The sequence below is a fragment of the Mobula birostris genome, chromosome 19, assembly GCF_030028105.1.
Source record: "Mobula birostris isolate sMobBir1 chromosome 19, sMobBir1.hap1, whole genome shotgun sequence".
In the NCBI taxonomy this organism is placed as follows: domain Eukaryota; kingdom Metazoa; phylum Chordata; class Chondrichthyes; order Myliobatiformes; family Myliobatidae; genus Mobula; species Mobula birostris.
Genome location: NC_092388.1, coordinates 39,403,303 through 39,425,649, shown reverse-complemented (window position 1 = coordinate 39,425,649; position 22,347 = coordinate 39,403,303). Strand labels below are relative to the sequence as shown.

Here is a 22,347-nt window from a genome sequence, read left to right as displayed (position 1 = left end):
GGATATTTGGGAAGCCTGCCAGGTGGGATAAATTGTGAACCCAGATTGGTTGGTATTACATTTCCACTGGGAAACCGTTAAAAGGCATTTCCCCAGCAAACGTGGCAGCAGTCAGTTGCTTTATTTAGAATATGAATTGGAGACAGGCTTATCTGGCACATCTCCAACATGGTCTGGATAGATCTTGTTCCACAGACGCTTAATAATGTCACGACCTTCACAGCTACAGAAAGATGTGCTGTAATCTTGATCAGCTGCAAAACTCAGCCTGCAGGTGGCATAGGTTTATTCCCTCGGCATTGGAAAGAATGCAGGAAGAAAAAAGTCTTCACTGATTTTTTTTATTGATCAGAAAGGCATCACCTGTAAGCAAGAGGCAGGAATAAGGAGAGGTTCCTGGCAAGTGGAAATACATAGATGCTGCTAAGAGGGTTGACAGACCCAAATATTTTGGCTGTTCATTGATTGGTTTTGCATCTCCATGGTAATCTAAATGATCAAAAGATGCATGCTGTGTGGGGAAGAAGTAAAGTTGGTAAGAGTTTAGATAATTTAATGCGATGAATAAAAGTTCATTTTGCATTTGGCAATGGGAGTTCCTGGATGGATTTAGTGAAGACCCTGGAGTGCTCAGCTAACTTGGGGCAAGCAGCTTTTTGGGGGGAGGGGAAGAAAGAAGGGGGGCACCATCCAGGCCATTCTCTCTTCTTGCTGTTCCCATCAGGAACAAGGCACAGCAGTCATAGGTACCACAGCACCAAGTTCAGGAAAAGGTATTGCCCTTCAACCACCAGGCTCCTGAGCCAGAGTGGATAGCTTCACTCACCCCAACATTGCACTGATTCCATAACCTATGGACTCACATTCAAGAACTCTACAACTAATGCCTGTTTGAACGCAGTTTTTCATTAACTTTGCATCTGTATTTACTAGAGAATCTCAAGGTAGTATACGCATGTCACAGTATATGCTCTTCGATAATGAACTTACTTTGAACTTTTGAGATTGCCTATTTGGATGACTGAATTTGTAGGGCTAGATTTGGACCAAACCCAACAGGCTCAAAAAGCTAAGCTTTGCCCTACAAAAGCATGGAGCAGTGGAGGACTACAAATATTAAGTGCTGGGACACAAATGTCTTTCCTTTACATTCAGTTAGTTGCTAAATCCTCAGTGATGCTGATAACTTCAAAAGCCAACCCCACCTAATACAATAAACTCAGCTTTTCCCCAGCATTCACTTTGCCCTCGCAGTCTATTCAAAAAGACAGAATTCTAACTACTCCTTGGTTGGTGTGAACCAAGGTCCAATTCTAAAAAGACAACAAAGCTAAGAATGGCATGATCAAAACTAATAAAGCCTCTTCATGCTGGGTTTGATCTCGCTTGGCATGTATGCAACTTGGTATGCTTTTTATGTACGGATATTTCAGATTTGCCCCTGTAACAACATTCAAAGGCCAAGGCTGTATTCACTCTTCCTGAGAACTCCTAGTACTTGGACCAAAAAATGCACAAAAAGGCATTCACTACTACTCCATCTGAAGACTGAGGAGGCATCGTGAAATGTCAACTGCTGGTTGAAGCACTGCCTGAAAAGAGTGGAAGCACTTGCATTTTGGAGAATGTACAGTTTATGCTGTTGAGAATGAAAAAATTCTTTAAGCCTGCCACAGCTGCACTCGATCAGCCAAGTGTAATAAAAAACGAGCAAATCGAGAGAGCCAGCCACATGCCTGGAAATAAATCCTGCCGATTTTCCGGTACACACTGTGGCGAAGTTATCCATGCAACCTAGAATATCAACCACGCAACCTCCCCCTGCACCAGATTTTCTTTAAATTAAAAAAGGAGCACACCTTTCAATCAAAAGCAAAGCAAAACTCCATCCTAAACAACATTCAAAACAGATTTCCCATATCTAATCATCAGGAGGCAAAAGTTTCCTCTAATTTCCCCTCTGTCAAAGATTTTGCTTTAGTTTAAACATACAGAATGCTGTTTACAATTGGTTTCATTTATTTGATGCTGATTGCCATGTGGGTCATTTATTTAAGTATTACCGACATAGTGAATAGGCAGATGTTAAGCTATTGTTTTCCCATAGCAGCAAAGTTCTGAAATGGTTTGCTGAATAGTGTGATATTGCTACTCTGCACTCCTTTCAAACAGAGATGTACAGCTGCTTAGCTGGGAGATGTTAAACAATTTATAGTTTGCATAAGCAGCCTTCTGGATTGTTTGAGTGAAGAGGACAGTGGGAGTTTTCAGATAATGGGTGAAATCAAGATGATAGTCAACCACTGGTTCCAAAACAATCTGAGGTCAAATGTTGATTCATCTGACCTCCTCTTCATTGGCAGTGTCATCATTCAGCTCAGTGCCGGCACACTGACTCGCAGTCCAGGTGACATTTATGTCCAGCTGCTCAGCTTGAGTCTGGATACCACACTAGAAACCGGCACGTCTCTCAGAGCTGGTTCAATCTCGGTAGATGATTCTTGAGTGTGAAGGGTCGCTGCATCCAGCAAATGGAAGCTCCAGGAAGTTTTGGGGGGGGGGGCGGGGGGGGGTTCAGGCTATGATGGGTGCAAATTATTATTTTTTTAATATAAAAAGTCTGGGAAGCAGTTCAGTGCAATATGTTCCTGTCTTTCTTGTCATTTTTGGAACAGGTTTTTTTTGTCTCAAATGATTGTGTGCATCTGTCTAGAAGAAATGGAAGTCCTTAGACATGCACTTATGCTGAGAGGAGAAAGTTTAAAGGAGAGGCAAGAGCCATTTTTTATTTTTAGAAAGCACAGAGTGGTAATCACCTGAAATGGGTTGTCAGGGGTGATTGTAGAAACAGAGAATAGTGGCTTTTAACGGAATTTCTAGATGGACAGAATAATAATACAAGGAATGGCAGAATATAGATAACGTGCAGGCGGAAGAAATTTTAGTTTAATTTGGCATTAAGTTCAGTGCAGTCACTGTGGGCTGAAGGACCAGTTCATCCACTGTACTGCTCTCTACTCTATGATGCTTCAAACCTGATAGTGTTGAGTATCAAGATATGAATGCACTTTGGCTTGAAATTTGGTTCCATTTCCATCTGAGTTACATCCTCCAAATCAGTCATTCATAGAACAAACGAAAGTGGCACGGCAACTGAAGGTTTAAAATAAAAAGTAGACAAAACGTAGCAAAATAATGTAGGACCTCTTAAACACGACAAGAATGCACAGAATTGCAATTGCAACATCTGGGAGTTAGATATTAGTATTTTGACTAAGGCTTTTGATGGGAGAGTGTTGTAGAATAATCCAGGCTTTCAAGTCCTTTGTATTTGTGCCAACTCTTTGAAAGTTATCTGATTAGTCTTATTTCCCAGTGCTTACCTATGGCCCAGATATTACTTGTGCTTCAAACATTCACCCAATTCCAAGTTCCAACTGAAGTTGCTTCTACTTCTTAGGACAGCTCACATTTCACACCATTTTATTGCCATGACTGGTCATTTTAATTCCGTTAAACGCAATTAGATCGAATCAGATTGGATGTCTGACCTCAATTTTGATTTGATTCATCCTAAAGTTTGGGAAGCTCTCCCTTCCCTTTGTCTGCTTTGAACAAGATAGAACTTAAAAATGCCTAGCTTTCAAAAGCAAAATGTTAAAAGGAATCCCTGGAACACATGAAAGGAAAAGCTGCAGCTCGGAATTTGGCAAAGGTACATTTTCCAATATTTTCAAAGTCAAATCTGCGCAGAGATATGGTCCCATGCCAGGTGATGTCCTACCGCAGAACTACAAGACTTAAAACAAGCTTATAATTCCATACAGGAAGATCTGTAGCAACATAGGGCAGAGAGTTCAAGTGGTATACGTTTCACCACATTAATCTTTGGGGTCAGGGACTGAATTCTTGCCTTTGAGTCAGAAACAGCTGGATTCAAGTTCTATTCCAGGAAGTTCTAAGGAGGAGAGACCAAAACATAGTCTACAAATACTGGACTGACATCTAACAGGAGCCTCAAGCCCACACAAACCAACTACCACTTCAGGAAAAGTTTTCCTACACAGAGGTTGGGCTGGACTCAACCCGTTCTGGACAGTCCTGATAAGCGGAGACCAACTGGATTGTTACCCAGCAAGGGAACCTGCAGTGAAACTGGCAAGTGGTTGGGGGTGCGGGGAGTAATGAACTTAGGTGGAGCTTTTGGCTGTGTTGGGAGTTCCACTCTATAATAAAAGTTCTTAAACTGCATACAGAGAAGACTCACTTCATTGCCACCACTGCTCCAACCCCCATGCAACCTCACAAAATGTCATATTTCAGGCACTAAACAAATACAACATCCAATTATAAAGTTTCCAGTTACAACACACAAACAAGGCCCAAGAGGGAAGGTAATCCAATGGAAGTGGAAATTTTCAAGTAATATCCACCAGGTCTACCTTTTTTTGGAGTAGGACCAACATTAGTTCTGTTCTAGTACATAACTAGTAACAGGAATGAATATTTCAAGATTTCTATCATCATGCAAGGCAATTCTAACTGTAGGTCCTGAGAATATTACACCACGTAATGTAGATATGGATAGGAAATAACACATTGTTAATGTCTGTTAAAAGAATATATTGTTCAAAATAACCCATCAAGTTAAGACAGCATTAGATCAAAGGAAAAGTCTTATTATTGTAGCAACATAAAAAGCAGAAGATGCATGATTGGGAAAATTCCAGAATTCAGCAAGGGCAGTCCATGAGCAGAATAAGTGAATAACAGCATCCAATAAGAGTACAGCCAGCAATTAGGAATGGCAAATGGTACAGTGGTTTTTATTTAAAGGATTTAAATACAAGCACAGTACATTTTGTTCCAATTACACCTCCTGGCAAGATTTCATCTGGAATATTCTGTATAGGTGTGATCTCACTCTACCAACAGAGAACCGCATAGAACTGCAACAAAAGTGCAGCAAGGTTCCAAAAGATTGATCCCTGGGACACTGGATTTGTCATACAAGGAGAGATTCAGCCTTTAATGTCTTGAATTTAGATGAATGAGAAGTGATCTCATCAAAACATACAAAATTCTTATGGTGCTTTACAGTATACATAGTTAAGCTTTCAGGACCAAGGCAAGAAATTTCTTTGCCCAGAGGATAGCGAATTACTTCTCACTCTAAATCTTTGGACCATCTACACAAGATAGATGTGAAGGTCAGATTTTTAGATTTTAAGGGAACCGAGGGATTGACACAGGAAAGAAGCAATGAATTGAGATCTTATTGAATGGCATAAGAGGCTAAAAGTTTTCTTCCACATTATATCTCATTTTCTTGTGACACCACATTGGTATGTGACTGTACGATATGGTGACAACTCTGAAACAAGCAGCATCTTTTTACAATTCACAGAATATCTAACTTGCTCAGAATTCATATTTAAATCAAATTCCCAGCAATCCTTCATCTGTTAACTTTTTGAAAGTGAAGGAGTTTGTGCCCGAAACCAACAAGCCTACAACCCGTTTGGAGAAAGGTTAGTCTTTGGGTGCCTTTAGTTTCCATGGTACAGTCCCTAATAAAGGTTTATGCTTTCCAAGATTTTCTTGCGTAGTTTTTTTTGTTATTACGCCAAATCTAATTCATTACTACACCTGATTACTTCTGGTGATACTTTTAATGAACATTGGTTCCAGCTTCAGTTCAGGGGGATTGCTCAAGTTGGAGCCAGAAAGTTGTGCATTCAAGATATTTGAGTGTAAAATGCACGTCAAAGCATTCATGCAGCATTGAGTGAGGTAATGTCTTTGAGATGAAATTAATGAAACATTTCTTAAAAGGCCAAGTATCTGATGATATTTAACTTCTAAACTTCCCAAAAGGTTATTTCTTCGTTCATCTCATTGCAGTTATGTGAGATCTTGATGTATGCAAATTCACTAACAAGTTTCATACAGTGCAATTATAACATTATTCCAACACTTTGGGAAGAAGAGTTTTAACAAATTTAATACACTGAGGCAGCACTTCACAGAGCACATTTAAGTGATGAGAATATATCATGCTATTAAAATATTTAATACTGGAGGACCATAATCATCATCTCTTTGCTAGAACCTGTACAGTTGAAGGTAGACACTTTGCCTTTCCTTTCACAGCCGATGTCCAAACTGAAAGCGACACCTATTTAGCTTTAACACTTTGCTGATGTAAAGGGTTTGCAATTACATGACTAGTCCATTAATTGATCGCCATCATCTCAAATCTGAATACCGCTGATTTGATTCACACCTGAATTCTTTTGAAACTAGCTTGGTTTCAAAAAAAATTTGAGGTGCAAGTGAATTCCGAATAACCAGAATATTCAAGTACCAATATTCTTTAGAAGAGCACTGGGTAACATCTGCCATTAATACAGAAAGGAGAAAGGCCAATTTCTAAAATACCCAGGAAAAGCTTGATCAAATCCCATAGTGGATATGTTCATGTCATTAAATAAACTTTGAATAAAACAATTACCGTCTACCATTTCATAAACAACATCAGTAACCCCAGTTCAAAACCTCAGCCTAGGCCACACAAGATGAGAAAAAGTGCTACTGAATGAAATGGTAACAATACAGTGGTCAAATATATTCACAACCCTCTGAAATGCTTAAGGACTATTAGGACAGAAAATAAATGCAGGCTTTTCTAATAACGTCTGCATTCTCTGAACCAAATGAAAGTAAACTATATTTAAATTCTCAATTCAGCATTATGGGATTTGAACTAACATTCTCTGGATTACTAGTCCAGATTTCTAGACTCCAGTCTGAGTAACACACCCACTATGCTGTATTTGCAAATGTGTTTACCAATGGGAAGACCCAATAGCTGCAGGTTTTGATACGCACGTTGGGGAACATAATTTGTGGAAGCATAGTCTAACTTACACTTCAAATTAATACTTTGAAAATAAAGCTACATTTCCAAGCAATGTTCTTGAAAACACAAGGTCTGTGAAAATTTTATGCAATCACAGCTGAGTTAAGCATTCTCCAAATACAGAAATCCCTTAAACTACAAAAGCTTATCAGAAGGAAACTAATCTTAACAGTGATATATACACAAGTCTCTTCTCCACTCAACTTGAAGCCTCTAATTTAAACTTTCTGGATGAGAAGGTGGAGCAGATGGTTCTGGCTGGACACTGCCATTCAAGTGATGGAATAACCCGGAATAATTCTCCTCTCAAGGCACTTTGATGTTTATGTGGAGCAGCTGTGGAATCCAATTACCCAACTGCTTGCAAAAAAAACGCCCTCATCCCCTTCTCAAATGTATCTTAACGGAGTCACCGCATTAGTATCCGTTCATAGTATTTAACACCACTTATACATTAACGTTTGGGGTTAGAGCACATTTCCTTTCCATAAAGGAGCCGAGTCAAACTGGTGGAGATATGAAAAGTTTTATGTTTTCATATTTAATTATTCACATACCTTTACACCTGGAGGTCAGTACATGCTATTTAATGATATAAATATGAAGTAGCTGAGGTACAAACATAGATGACAGTGGCACTTAAGAGGTTGATGATGTACAAGCAGAATGCATATTTGCATGAGATACAAAAAATGCAATGGAAGTGCTTTTCAGCTATGGGTAGATTTAATTAGATAGTAATTAAATTAGTTATTTTTTTACTATGATGCATACAAGTTGCATATTACAATGCCAAGGATTAAGCAGATCAACAATTCAGAGAAAGGTAGAAAAATAACCGCAGATATTCACATTTCTTCTGCCTAACGGGGACCACAGACTGGCTTCCTTACTGATGAACAGAACTAAATAAGGCCTTAGTTCTAAATAAGAATTGACAAATACATACTGAAAGAACAAACTCTTCCTTGGCACTGGCATGCAAGAGCAGTACATAGAAAACACCAATGAGGTTTTCAATAGTCATTTACCCAAATTGTTCAATTCATCTAGAACCTTTATATTTATTAACAGAATTTTCAGTTTAGGTTAGTCTGTTCCAACCCAAAACATATAGCTATTTATAACTTAACAATTCTGAGCACACAAGTATCTTCAACACTATCAGATGGGCTTTCAAACACTAAAATCTCAAGATCTGGAATACCACCCTTAAGCTTTTCCATCTCTCTAACTCTAGATCCTCCACAAAACCCAAATGCTGACCAGATTGTGACATCTCCCATCTAATCAAAGAACTTTATTTACTAATTGTCTTACAAGGCACCAAGGTCCACATTACCAATATTAAAAGATTCAGAATAAATACAAATTAGTATTAGGAAAAAGTACCCTGCACTGCATGACTTTTCTACAGCTTCCAAGGAGATGAGCAATAATTTGCAACTGAAACATGGCTGACAATATTGTCCAAATCACAAGGTCATGGGATCAAGGCTTGTTCATGAGAGTCCCAAATCTTATTGGCAATACAGCGTGCTGCACTTAAGTAACAACCAGTGCTTCACCTATTTCTCAGATGATGCCAAAAGCCCCAGAGTACAAGATCAAGTGCATACGACCATTGCCTCTTGCAATTCTCAGATGTTCATCCTTTAATCAATCGTATTTCTATTGTAGCATGTTCTACATTGGTTATCGTACTCAAGCGAGGCATCACCTGTGAACTGATAAGCAGAGGTAACATCTCACATTGGTGACCTTTCATAGAACAAGGAAAGGTAAAAAACACATTGGGTTTTAGAGAAGAGGGAGGGATGGAATGAAGAAAGGGAATGTGTATGGGAGGTAGAAATCAAGACAGATAAATGGTAGTGACTGCTAAGAGAGGATGACTCTCAAAAATTGTGCCTGACCTGTTTAGAGGAGTAAGGAGTGCGAGAGGAATGAGGACAGAGGACAGAGGCCAGTGAACAATACTGGAATTGAGAATTCCAGAACATTACAGTTACCAGAAATCCAAATTAGAAGTGGGAAAAGCCCAGGAGGTCTAACAGCATCACCACAAGGAAACAAAAAAAAACTTGAGTCAAAATTGTAGGTTGATGACCCTTCATCAAAATTGGCCATTTCTACTATGAACTGGAAAGGCCAATTATCTGACACTGTTGAATTCAGGGCTGAGAGCTGCAGCATGCCCATTTGGAAGATAAGCATTCTCTTTCATTTCAGATTCTAGCAACTGTGCTTCTTCGCGTCTCAGCTCTCACATTGATTTTTTATCTTCTCTCTGTTCTTCTCCTATTTACACCTCCTTATCCGCTGCAACTAAGCCTTCATTATTCTTTCATACTGAATCCCATCATTTGTGTCCCTGAACACCTCTCAAATCATTCCTTTTATTATTTGATTCTTTCCCTTTCTCAGAAACCTATTTATGGCTTTTCATATTTGCCCTGGTTATGTTTAAACATTACAAATGATTAAAAAAAAAGAACAGAGAGGTTATGCTAGTTAGGACATGGACTGAACAGTTCTTTCTGTTCTGGGCACTCCATTTGGAAACGTGAATGTATTGCCGAGGCTGCAGCAGAGATTTACAATTATGCTACAAAGATTGGAAAGTTGTAGGTATGAGGAAAGATTAGATAATCTAAAGTTGTTTTCTTTGGAAGAAAAGGGCAAATCTAGACCCAGATGCACTACACAGAAGGGAAGTATTTTCCTTATCAATGAAATTCAAAGTCAGTGGCTTAAGATTCAGGCAGAATTAGATGGGGGGGGGGGAAGAGTGAAAAAAAGGCTTCTTTCATTCATTGTATGGTTGGAGTTTAGAACTTGCTGCTTTAAGAGTGGTATAGGATGAACTCTAAACATAGTTTGAAATAGCTGGACGTGTACTTGAACTGTCATGACTTGAACAGCTATGGACCAAGGTGGGATGAGATTAGGTGCTTCTTTTCCAACTAACATGGACACAGTGGACCAAATAGCCCTTACTGTACTGTAAACTTTCTGGGGTGATTAAGGATTACTGATACTCATATCCAAGGTGAATCCTTGGTTCTTCAGTTAAGAGTAGGGTTACACATCAGAATTGCCAGAAGTTGGCAGCAGTAATAAAAATTTTCACCTTATTAACTATTTGGGTTTTTCTGAAAATTTGAAGAATGTCAGCTTTGCAAGTTATAGCTAATAATGTTTAACTTTTAAAAAAACAGATTACTAGATTGCTTACAGGGCACACAATTCTTGTAGAACTTCCAATTTCTCATTAGCCAGGCTTTGCTTTTACCACCACCACCACCCCCACCCCTCTCGCCCTCAGATTTCATGGCTTTATCAAGTATTATAAAGAAAATGCCAAAAACATTTAATTCAGTGATTATATCCATCTCTATAGTAAAGGAATCATCATCATCAGGTGCCATGCCCAGTTTGAGCTTTGAGTGCCATGGCCCACACACTCCTGTTTCCGGTCAAGTGGATCAATTCATTGATATTCATTTCCAGTTCCCTGGCTGCTGTCTCCATCGTCATTTGTCTTTGTCTTCCTCTTGCTTTCTTCCCTTCAAATCTTTCCCATAATTACTGTGCATTCTAACCCCTCTTTCCTAATCACATGTCCAATGAAGTTACGTTGCCTTTTCATGATCTCATACATTATTTCTCCTTTTGTGTTTGCTCTGTTCATGACATCCTCATTAGATATTCATTTCGTCCATGATATTCTTTGCATCCTCCTCAAAAAGTAAAGGAATACCTTGTCAAATTTGCTGAAAGATAGCAATTACAAATAAAGAATGAATCTACTCTTATGAGTGCCTTGAATTGGACAGGGGAATAACCACAGTGAGATGAAGAGATAAAAATTCTAATACTCATTCAGTAGATTAGAATACTTATTGGAGGACAGCTAATAAAAAGTAATTCACGTCAGGTTGCTGGAATTAGAGGAAATACAAATACAAAGAAATATTAGAAAGGCAGGCAGCGCCCATACATGCATGCCAACTGGTACATTGGATTTATCTTTGGTTGTTGGGGCAATCAAGTGTGGAAATTACATTAGTGCTGGTCATAATCTAATTCACCATAAAAATTAGGTGGTACCAAATGAGAAAGAGAGGTGAGGGTTGCAAATCGTTCAATGTAAAGTAATTTTGGCCCTGGGCTTTATGAACAGATATATCAAGTACAAAAGCTAGGAAGTTATGCCATATTCAATTAATGGTCCAGGATAGTTAGTGTCTAAGCCTGGGCACCATATTTTAAAAAAAAGACATGAATGTTTTGAAGGTGATATACTAGATTGCGAAAAATGCTTTAGGGATGATGAACCATATTTACATCGATTGGGATGGAGCCAGGATTATCTCCATAGAACTAAGGAGGCTAAAGTATGACTTGATAGGGGTTATTCCGCATCATGAAGGGGTCATGAAAAAGAAATTATTCCCACTGTTGGAGAAAAGGGCAGATGATTAGGACCAACTAGATTGCTCTTTGAACAAATTGGTGTACAACCCAATGGGCTGAATAGCTTCTTCTACCGATATACTATTCTACATTCATCATCTAGCTAATGAGAACAGAAGCTAATGGTAGCCTCAAAGAAGGTAAAGATAGCTAGAAAGTAGTGCTTGATTAAAAGGCAAACAAATAATAGATTTAATCATAGGCGGTTAGCGTACTGGCAGGACACAAATAAAATTTTCCAATCAGCCTGTTTAAAATGACCATCGGAACATGAGAAATTTTAATCTTCAAAATGAAATTATAGTTCCGTAAAGTCATATCATTTAGACCAAGATTTTCTTTTAAATGAGCAACAGCTTGAGACTTGGAAAATAATCCAAATTCAAAGTCAAATCTGAAGCTGAATGTGCAAGTTATCTTGCTTCTGGACCCTAGTCAGGAGGAATTGATAAGATCTTGCCTTTGTATACACTAATTGGCCTGCATATACCATATCAGCTCATGTTCAGCAAGGTTTCACTTGATGTGTTCCAATTGCTTGCAGAATTCTTATGATGAAATTTGTTTTTAATCTCTTTAAATCTGTCTGTTCCAAGGATAACAATCATTTTGTTGGCATTTCCTTCTTTCCTCTTATTTATGCATCTACTTCCTCCCCCATTTTACAGACTCAAGCTACCACCTTATCATTTAGAAATTAATAGAACTGACATTACAGTGAATAAACCTTCAGCATCCTGGTCCTTATTTAACTGTCAATCATCACAAAGCAGATTATCTGATGTTATCACATCATTTTTTTGTGGGGGAGGAAAAACTGCAAATTGCTTACCACATCATAACGATTACACTTTATAAGTCCTTTACTGACTCTAAAATGAGATCTCACATATAATGGGGTGATAATGACCAGAGGATCAAGGTTTACTGGCATTTTCGAAACACAAGAATTGCCAGGGCACAGAAGTGAACGTCTGAACACTACGTCAGCATCACAGGGAGAGAGGGCGGTGAAAGGCAGACCGTGCATTGGTCTTATCAGTTCGGGCACTGAGTTGAGGGGTTGGGACATTAATTTGCTATTGTACAATTGACTGGTGAGGTTGCACTTGGAGTACTACATACAGGTTTGGTCACCTTGTTATAGAAAAGACATGGTTAAAAAGTCAGCAAGAGTGCAGAGAAGATTTACGAGGATCTTGCCAGGATGGGAAGCCCTGACTTGTAGGGAGAGGTTTACTAGGCTACGCCTTTATCAATAGAGCTTAGGAGAATGAGGGGCAACCTTAAAGCAGTGTTTAAAATGAAGAGACACATAGATAAGGTAGATGGTAATTGACTTTTCCCCACCTCCATTTGTGGCAGAGTCTGAAGATCCTACATTGGCTTTGTCTGCTTCCTCAGACCAGCAGACCTTCAGACCTTCAGAAATGACTTCTTTAAAAAACTCAAGGCAGACTATTTAACTCATAATAGTATTGATCTTCATGTTTAAGTATGTTCCTTTTCATCAGCTGACAAGGTATGTGGATAATGAAACTTCCCACATCCCTCTGAAACTCTCAACATGCTCTATCTCATCACTAAGCTCCAAGACCTGGGCCTTGGTACCTGTATGTGCAGTTGGATCCTCAAATTTCCCCACTAGCAGATCAGTTAATATACATTAGCAACAACAGCTCCTCCACACTCACCATCAGCACAAGTACACCGCAGGGAAGGCATGACAGAGCCCCTACTTTCCTTTACGTTTGAGTAGATTCAGCATGACCTGACAAACTTCTACAGGTACACAGTGGAGAGCATCCTAACAGTCTGCATCTTAACCGAGATGGAAACACCAATGCACAGGAACAAAAAAGGGTGCAGAAAGTGGCGGATGCAGCCCAGTCCATCACAGGCAAAGCCCAACCCATCACAGAGCACATTTACACAGAGTAATGCCACGAGAAAGTAGTTTCCACAAAAGACCCCATCATGCAGGCCACGGCCTTTTTGCTACTTCCTTCAGGCAGGAGGCACAGCAAGCTTTACGTCCCACGCCACCAGGTTTAGGAAAAGTTATCACCCTACAACGAATCAAGCTCCTGAGCTGCATACACCAATATGCTATAATGGTTCTAGATTAACTGATTCACCTTAAAGGGCTCTTTACGAGTCAAAGTACGTTTATTATCAAAGTATGCATACAACTGAGATTCTACGTCCCACAAGCAGCCACAAAACAAAAACATCGATCACCCAATGCGTCAAAAAAAAAACACTGATTGCACAGCCGGCAAGAAGTGAGCAAACACTACAGAATATTGAAGATCAAACCAGGTGTCTAGTAGTATTCCATTCAGTTCAGTTCAGCACGTGTTAGCAGGCTGCAGAGCCATTCTTCACCAAAGCATCTCTCCACATCGATTGGCCCAATCACACTGCTCAAGAACAGCAAAAGTGACCAGAATCCAGAAACGTGTGCAACATGAACCTCAAAGTCCCCCAAAAACAAGACCACAGCCTCGCTGATCAATCCTTGTAATGTGGATCCCAAGACTCCTGCACTTTCCTCCCACAGCAGCTAGCGAAAGGGAGAGGAAGATTCGCCAATTGCAAGCAGACGGCATTGAACACCGGCCCACCTCCCACTGTTGTCCGTGTCAACTTCAACCTTACTCAACGCCCCAATCGGAGAGAAGCAATCGGGGAGATCATGGGTTCACAACCCGTCTCCAGGCCACACACTCCACTCCCAACCTCACCAAACTGCCTCAGGGACAGCAAAGTGCCAGATTGCTCAATCAGCCCAAAAACACACCAAAGTGTTAAGTCACAGGTTCCAATTACTTGCAGCTTAGTAGTAGAATCATATTTGAAAGAAGTAAATTTGTGTACTATCTGCAGGATGTAATTGCTGGTTGCATTGTTCACTGATGCCATCTTGAAGACTTTATAACTCATGCTCTCAGTATTAATTTATTTGCATAGTTTGTACTCAGCAGATTGGTGTTTATCAGTCTGTCACTATAGTTCTAAAATTCTATTCTACTTTTTTCCTATACATGACTGCAATGAATCTCAAGGTAACATACTGATTACATACTTTGAAAACGACCTACTTTGAACTTCGAATGTAATTAATTTGTACATGAACAAAATAAAAGTGAGAAGGCATGGCCTCCCGACCCAGATGAATAACAGAAAAATTCAAAATCAAAATTATTAAATTACTACAATAAGCTATCCAAGTTGCTTTAGTTTTACATAGACAAACTCCATACCACATACATTTTCAAAGTAGTAGTAGTATGGTATGAGAGATCAAAAAGGAGACAGATCCTATAACTCAAATGAAAATTGTGACAATTTAGAAATCTTTTCATAGGGATAATGTTCTCTCAATAACACAAAGCAGGGTGCAGTTAATACTAATTTAATTCATGAGTCACAAGGAAAATATAATTTCTGACAATACATCCCATTTAAAGTGCCTTTCAAACTTGCGCAATGATGTGCATTTTGGTGCAGACTGCATTCAGTGTCCTGATTTCAGATAATACTGCTACAACAGACACCACTATAACCACAAATGTCACACCCTCATACGGACAGTCTGAATGCTGCCAAATTGCATTCAGCCCTCCAGGAGCATTGGTTAACATGCAGACTCAGCTGACTGCAAGTAGATATAGTCAACAGTCTATCACATTATCAATGCCAAAGTGCCTGGGTAAGGAAATTAGTGAAATGGACACATTAAGGAGTACCAATCTCTCGTTCGAGGTGTTGAATGCGGAAAGCTGTGCAAAAAAGCAGCCTCTGATAAAAGATGGACTGGTGCTCAACACCTCAAGACAGCTGCTTCTTAAGGTCATCTCAACTGTTCCAGAAACAACTCATTTTAATCCCACTTCACCTGTGAGTCGGCTGGGGTGATATACTGCGTCCGGTGCTCCCGATGTGGCCTTCTATATATTGGCGAGACCTGACGCAGGCTGGGAGATTGTTTCACTGGACACCTACGCTCTGTCCGCCAGAGAAAGCAGGATCTCCCAGTGGCCACACATTTTAATTCCACATCCCATTCCCATTCTGATATGTCTATCCACAGCCTCCTCTCCTGTAAAGATGAAGCCACACTCAGGTTGGGAAAACAACACCTTATATTCCATCTAGGTCACCTCCAACCTGATGGCATGAACATTGACTTCTCAAACTTCCGCTAATGCCCCACCTCCCCCTCGTACCCCATCCGTTATTTATATACATTCTTTCTCTCTCTCTCCTTTTTCTCCCTCTGTCCTTCTGACTGTACCCCTTGCCCACCCCCTGGGTTTCCCCCCCCCCTTTCCCTTCTCCCTGGGCCTCCTGTCCCCTGATCCTCTCATATCCCTTTTGCCAGTCAACTGTCCAGCTCTTGGCTCCATCCCTCCCCCTCCTGTCTTCTCCTATCATTTTGGATCTCCCCCTCCCACTTTCAAATCTCTTACTAGCTCTTCCTTCAGTTAGTCCTGACGAAGGGTCTCGGTCCGAAACATCGACTGTACCTCTTCCCAGAGATGCTGCCTGGCCTGCTGCGTTCCACCAGCATTTTGTGTGTGTTGCTTAATCCCACTCATGAGGTTTCCATGCATGTGACAATACAGAAATTTCTCCCATCAAGGCCAAGAACAGCATCAAATCTGACTTTAACAAAAGGTAAATTAAATTACCCTTTCTCATTTGTGACCTCCTGGCCATTGACAACCAGTCACAATCTCCTTCAACGTCATCCTGCAGAGAGAGACAATGCTCATCCATTTGCATTCTACCTAGTTAAATCACATGCAACTGGTTCCAAAGTATTCCCACATGACCTTGTCATGGTGCTTAGCCTCCTCATTTCTGAACTTCATGCAGACCCTTAGTGCTAGTGATTCAATGCAGTGTGTCAGGTTTCACATCTCTCATTCACTTTCTCTTGGCAACTCCTGCCTCCTAACCTTCAGCTTGCAGGCAAAAAGTAGAAGATAGAATGGTCAAGTGCATCTTACACTGATTGCTTCCTTAACACCATCACCATTCCTCTCCTTCAGAAATGTCAAGCTATTGCAAATATGATGCACAGAAGAGCCTCAAAGCACAGATGCTTCATCGAAATATCACCCAATTCATCTGCTAAATAAATCTTTGCTCGTCTTTTTCAGAAAACCTCTAGACATGGCTACTTCTTGGCCCACCTCAGTTATATAGAAACATAGAAAACCTACAGCACAATACAGGCCCTTCGGCCCACAATGCTGTCCCGAACACGTACTTACTTTAGAAATTACCTAGGGTTACCCATAGCCCTCTATTTTTTTAAGCTCCATGTACCTATGCAGGATGATCTTAAAAGACCCTATTGTATCTGTCTCCACCACTGCCACCTGCAGCCCATTCCACACACTCACCACTCTCTGCATAAGAAACTTACCCCTGACATCTCCTCTGTACCTACTTCCAAGCACCTTAAAACTGTGCCCTCTCGTGTTAGCCATTTCAGCCCTGGGAAAAAGCCTCTGACTATCCACACGATCAATGCCTCTCATCATCTCATACACGCAGGAGTGAGATGGATTAACTGGTAGAGAGGTGTTGGACAACAATCTTTCACTCAGCATCAATAAGACCAAGGAACAGATTGCTGACTTCAGGAAGGAGAAGTTGGGAGAACACACGAACACACGTCCTCCTCTGGGGATTAGCAGCTTCAAGTTCCTGGGTGCCAATATCTCTGAAGGTCTATCCTAGGCCCAACATATTGATGCAATCACACAGAACGCTTGCCAGCAGCTATACTACATTAGTTTCGTATGGCAACTGAGACTCCAGGAAATTTCTGCAGATGCATTCTGTGGCTGCATCAGTGCCTGGTGTAGACACTGCAATGCACAGGATCAAGCAAAGCCGCAGAGGTTTGTGGACTCAATCTGCTCCATCGTGGTCACAAGTCTCCCCACCACTGAGGACATAGTCAAAAGGGAGTGCCTCAAGGCAGCATCCATCATTGGGGGCCCTCACCCTCCAGGATATTCCCTCTTCTCACCACTGCCGTCAGGAAAGAGGCACAGGAGCCTGAAGACACACACTCAATATGTTAGGAACAGCTTCTTCCCCTCCATCTTCAGATGTCTGAACAGTCCGTGAACAATACCTCGCTATTCTACTCTTTTTGCACCATGATTTATTTTTAACATTTATTATAACTTGCAGTAAATCTTTGTGTTGCACTGTGCTGCTGACACAAAACAAGAAATTTCACAACACATACCAGTTATAATTCAGTACAGCCCACATGTACAAATGTGCATTTGGGAGATTGCCCTCTGTGGGACTGCAAGGCGTATCATGCCATAGGGGGACTTCATTCACAACTGCTTTTCTGATTTGGAGCTTACAAGCAGTTCATGGGAATAGAACCTGCCATAACCTGCAGAGGACCTTTAAGTCACTTTAAGGATGTTTGGTAACATTATCGTCACAAGGTTTTGGACCTTCGACTTTTGCTGGAACAGTCCAGTTACATGAGCAGCAACTGCACTGCAATTACTCCATTGAAGCCTGCTCACCCTGTTCCCAGCCCCCATTTTCTTGAGCGCTTCCCTTTCCACACAGCCTTCCTTTGGGGATCAGAATATATTTCTAAAAACCTGCAGCTGTTGAAAATCTAAAATACTGAAATTCAGGGCACATTCAACCTGAAACTCTGTTTCTCTTCCAACAGATGCAGACTGACCTGCTGTGTATTTCCAGAATTTTCAAGTTTTACTTTTGGTGGGGGGGGGGTGATATTTAGGCATTTTTTTTCATTTTTGTATTTCTCAGGTCAATTGCTCAGAGAGGTGGGTGGAAAGAAGAAAGCTAAGAAGAAAATGGAGACAAGCTGAAGATAATTGTTTGGGTGGCTAGGCACACATCCTTTTTGAAGCCAAGCCTCCATTCCCCTGGTCTCTTTGCAACTCCCCATAGCAATGAAATTAATGTCATAATTAGCTCAAAAACATCGCTAAATTCCGCAGTTCTCAGTGAGCATAAGAAAATATCAATTCAACCCATTTGTACACATGAAAAGAGCAAGATGTATTCTGAAAGAATAATTAATGTTCAGAGACCAAGCTTTACAACTGGAATGCTACTTTCGTATGAAAACAGAATAGACAGTTCAAATCTGTTGCAAGCAAGGTTATATTTTTCCATGGGATATGGGCATCACTGGCAATGCCAGCATTGATTATCTATGCCTATGCTATTGTTGAACTGAAGGGCCAATTAGGAATCAATCATTTTGCTTGACAAGATACGAAGGGGCGAGTTTCCCTCCCTGGAGAACATTAGTGAACCAATTCATGACACAAATTTCTGAAGAAACTTGCCAAGGCAGGCAACAACTATGGAGGGAAATGGACTGTTGACATTTTGGGTCAAAGCCTTCAGGTGCACTCTCATCAGTCCAGATGACTGGTCTCATTCTGGAAATATCAACTGCCCATTTTCATCCATAGATGCTGCCTAAGCCACCGAGATCCTCCAGCATCTTGTATGTTGCCTCTGATTCCAGCATCTGTAATTTCTTGCATCCTTGTGGAATCATGTAGGGAGTCCAGGAGCTTCACAATTATACTGTACTAGATAAGACAAACTTTATTTGAACACAAGTTCCCTAGCCATTCTGGTATTGTTTGAACAGTGTCTTTGAATCAATAATCCAGAACACTGGTTGCAAGTCCAATAATGTAACCACTACACTAGTTAAATAAAATCTGTACTTGAACCCCTACAATTTACGTGATTATGGAATCACAGCAAGTTAATAGTTTGTCAGCTTTGGTAAATATCTAAATCATTCAGATTTGGTTGTTAATGGACCAAAATGATAATTCTCATCGGGAGAATTCTTTCCCTCGTAACAGGATCCATGTTCCAAAGAATGATTGCATCTGAAAACCTGCCTGGAAGGCAGAATATTAAAAAAAAAAGAAAATCGGTTTGATCTAGAATGGATGGTGGTAGTACATGTCATCTCAGGGCTTCTCTCTTCTGCACCCGCACAATTCCAGTCCCAAAACTGAACTGGAGAGAGAGAGAGAAAAAAAAGCCGGCAAGCACTCGAAATCACAGGCAACGAGTGAGGCAAGCTGGAATCCGAGGGGAACGGCTGCGCTGCAGAAACGGGCAATTGCAATTTATGGAGATGAATTGAATCCCAATTACATCGTATGAGCAGAGAGGAGACTTGAGAATTAAATATTTGCAGTAAAAAAGCTGAGATGGAAAGCGATTTTTTTTAAAAAACGAGGCTGTTGCCTCTTGCGCTGCATTCCCCTCGGATATATCTGGGTATATACAGTAGATGTGTTTTAAAGCTCCCTAGCTAGGGCCGTGTCTATTACCGTGGAGAGCGGTCGACATCCGCGCTGCTTCGTTGGCTCCGGGACAACGTTCGAAGCCCTTTGCCGTTCATACTCTTCCAGACCCTGGCGATTCAGATAGGCATTCACCACGAAGCTGTCTCCTACAATCAAAACATACAGAGAGGGGGCAAATGCAGGATTAAAACTGATGAAATTGTTGCAAGAAAACTAACTGCAAGAATAAATACGAAGGTTAAAAGTACAAGTTGAAGAGTGATGGGGAATCAAATTAAATTTAATACAAAAAAGTATATTTCTATCTAGATTAATCCTTGTTAGTCGGTAAAGCCATTAAAGAAAGAATCTCACCTTCAGGATTTTCTCTTCGCTTGCATGCTGCCAGTTTCAATCGAGCCATGTTTAAAAAAAAATTAAAGTTAGCAAAGCTGGCGAGTTTCCTTTTTTAAATTAACTAATCTTAAAAGAAAAGCACCCTGTGAAAATGCGAACAGACCCCACGTGTGCGCGGCAGTGGGATGAGTTTTAATTTCCCTACCATGTTTTGATTGAAGCTTGCCCATTTTCAGCAGTCTCTTCTTCGCTTCCTCGCCGAGAAAAGCATTTGGAGTTTTATTGTAATTCTTCCTTTGCCGAAGAGAAAAAGAGAGAAGAACAAAAAGGAAAACAAACAATAATCCCACAAGTACAAATTAAGCTCTCCCCAACGAAAGGAATATCTTCTTCAAAGAGTTTCCAGGAGAGCTGTCAGAGACCAACTGGGACAGAGAAGCGAGGCGTGCTCGAATACATTACTCTCCGCTCTCACTCATACCACATTAAAAACCTGCAGTTTACACTCAGCGGCACTTTAAAGTGGGAGAAGAGCCTCCCCTTTGAATCCAATGCTCCAACCACTTCAGCTCTCGCAGACGCGATCAATCGAATGCCGAGCCCTAAGCAACTGTTTCAAAGTAGACATGCAGCGCACGTTCAGAATATCGTGCAAGAGGCCACGCTTCGTGTTTTCTTAAAGAAGTACGCTCAAAAAAATCATAGCTGGAAGAGGCTTTGAAAAGGCTATCCACTCCGTCTCAGCTGGTTAGCCATTCTCCACAGTTTGTATACTTTACACCTTTCAGTTCTTGTCCATGCACTGCTTTCATAGGCATGGACGTGTGTGGATATACAGTCGGAAAGGAGAGTTGTCTGCTTTCTAACGACGTAACCAATGACAGACTGGAATGTGCAATCTGTAGTCTGGAAATTCAGTGTGTTCATAGGTTGTCTTCACTTGGAAAAAAAACCATGCGCTAGTGAAAAAATTTTTAAAGTTGTATTTGATGGGCGGATGATCAGACGGTTTTACTTCGGGGTTGTTGGATACAATCGGAAAGGTTTGTACTCTTACCCCAATCCATTACATTTAAGAGTAAAAAGCAATTCCAATTGAGGCCAGGGACGGAATCAGACGCACATCAACTATGGTAGGGTGTGCAGGTCATTACTTTCTACAAAGTGAATCCTACCATCACGAATAGCTGCAATGCTTCACTCCCAGAAGAGCTCAAAACCTTTTATGCGCGCTTTGAAAGGGAGAATAGCACTACACCTGTGCAAATTGCTGCAGCATCTGGTGACCCTGTTATCTCTGTCTCGGAGGCTGACATCAGAACATCTTTTAAGAGGGTGAATCCTCAGGAGGCATCAGGGGTATGCGGTAGGGCTCTGAAAACCTGTGCCAACCAAATAGTGAGAGTGTTTAAGGGCAGCTTCAATCATTCTCTGCTGCAGACTGAGGCTCCAACCTGCTTCAGAGGGATGATAATCAAACCAGCCCAAGAAGAACAGGGTGAACTGCCTCAATGATTACACCCATTGGCACTCACATCTAAGGTGATGAATACTTTGAGAGTTTGGTCATGGCTAGAATCAACTCCCGCCTAAGCAATGACCTGGACCCACTGCAATTTGCCTATCACCACAATAGATCCACAGCAGATGCAATCCCTCTGCCTCTCCACTTGGCCTTGATTCATCTGGACAATAGAAATACTTACATCTGGCTGCTGCTAATTGACTACAGCTCAGCTTTCAACACAATCACCCCCTCAGTTCTAATCAAACTCTCCAAATCCTGGGCCTCTGTACCTCCCTCTGCAATTGGATCTTTGACATCCTCACTGGGAGACTATAATTTGTGCAGGTTGGAAATAATATCTCCTCCTCACTGGCAATCAACTCTAACACAAATCAAGGATACGTGCTTAGCCCACTGCTGTACTCTCTCTGCACCCATGACTGTGTGGCTGAGCACAACTCAAACACCATCTATAAATTTGCAGACACAACTATCATTGGCAGAATTTCAGGTGGTGATGAGGAGACGTGCAGGAGCTAGATAGATCAGCTGTTGAGTGGTGTTGCAGCAACTAACTTGGTAAGACCAAGGAATTGATTGCAGACTTCAGGAAAGGGAATTCGAGGGAACTCACACCAGTCCTCGTCAAAGGATCAGAAGGGAAGGGGTGAGTAGCTTCAAACTCCTGCGTGTCAACATCGCTGAGGATCTGTTCGGGGCCCAACGTATTG

The 22,347-nt window shown here is 40.9% G+C and overlaps 1 protein-coding gene across 3 annotated transcripts in view; it reads right to left on the bottom strand.

Moving 5' to 3' along the window:
* Positions 1-20,704, bottom strand: part of nkd2b (NKD inhibitor of WNT signaling pathway 2b) — a 113,358-nt gene extending 92,654 nt beyond the window's left edge. The window contains exons 1-3 of one of the 3 annotated variants that reach the window (XM_072283461.1): positions 20,315-20,704; positions 20,128-20,154; positions 19,798-19,919 (exon numbers count right to left, since the gene is read on the bottom strand). In XM_072283461.1, the coding sequence (XP_072139562.1) occupies positions 19,798-19,919; positions 20,128-20,154; positions 20,315-20,339 (174 nt within the window). In that variant the 5' untranslated portion in view covers positions 20,340-20,704. Of the gene's footprint in view, positions 1-19,797; positions 19,920-20,127; positions 20,155-20,314 lie in introns of those variants that run through there. The other 2 variants (XM_072283462.1, XM_072283463.1) reach the window with 2 other exon arrangements.
* Between the last annotated feature and the right edge of the window lie 1,643 nt (positions 20,705-22,347).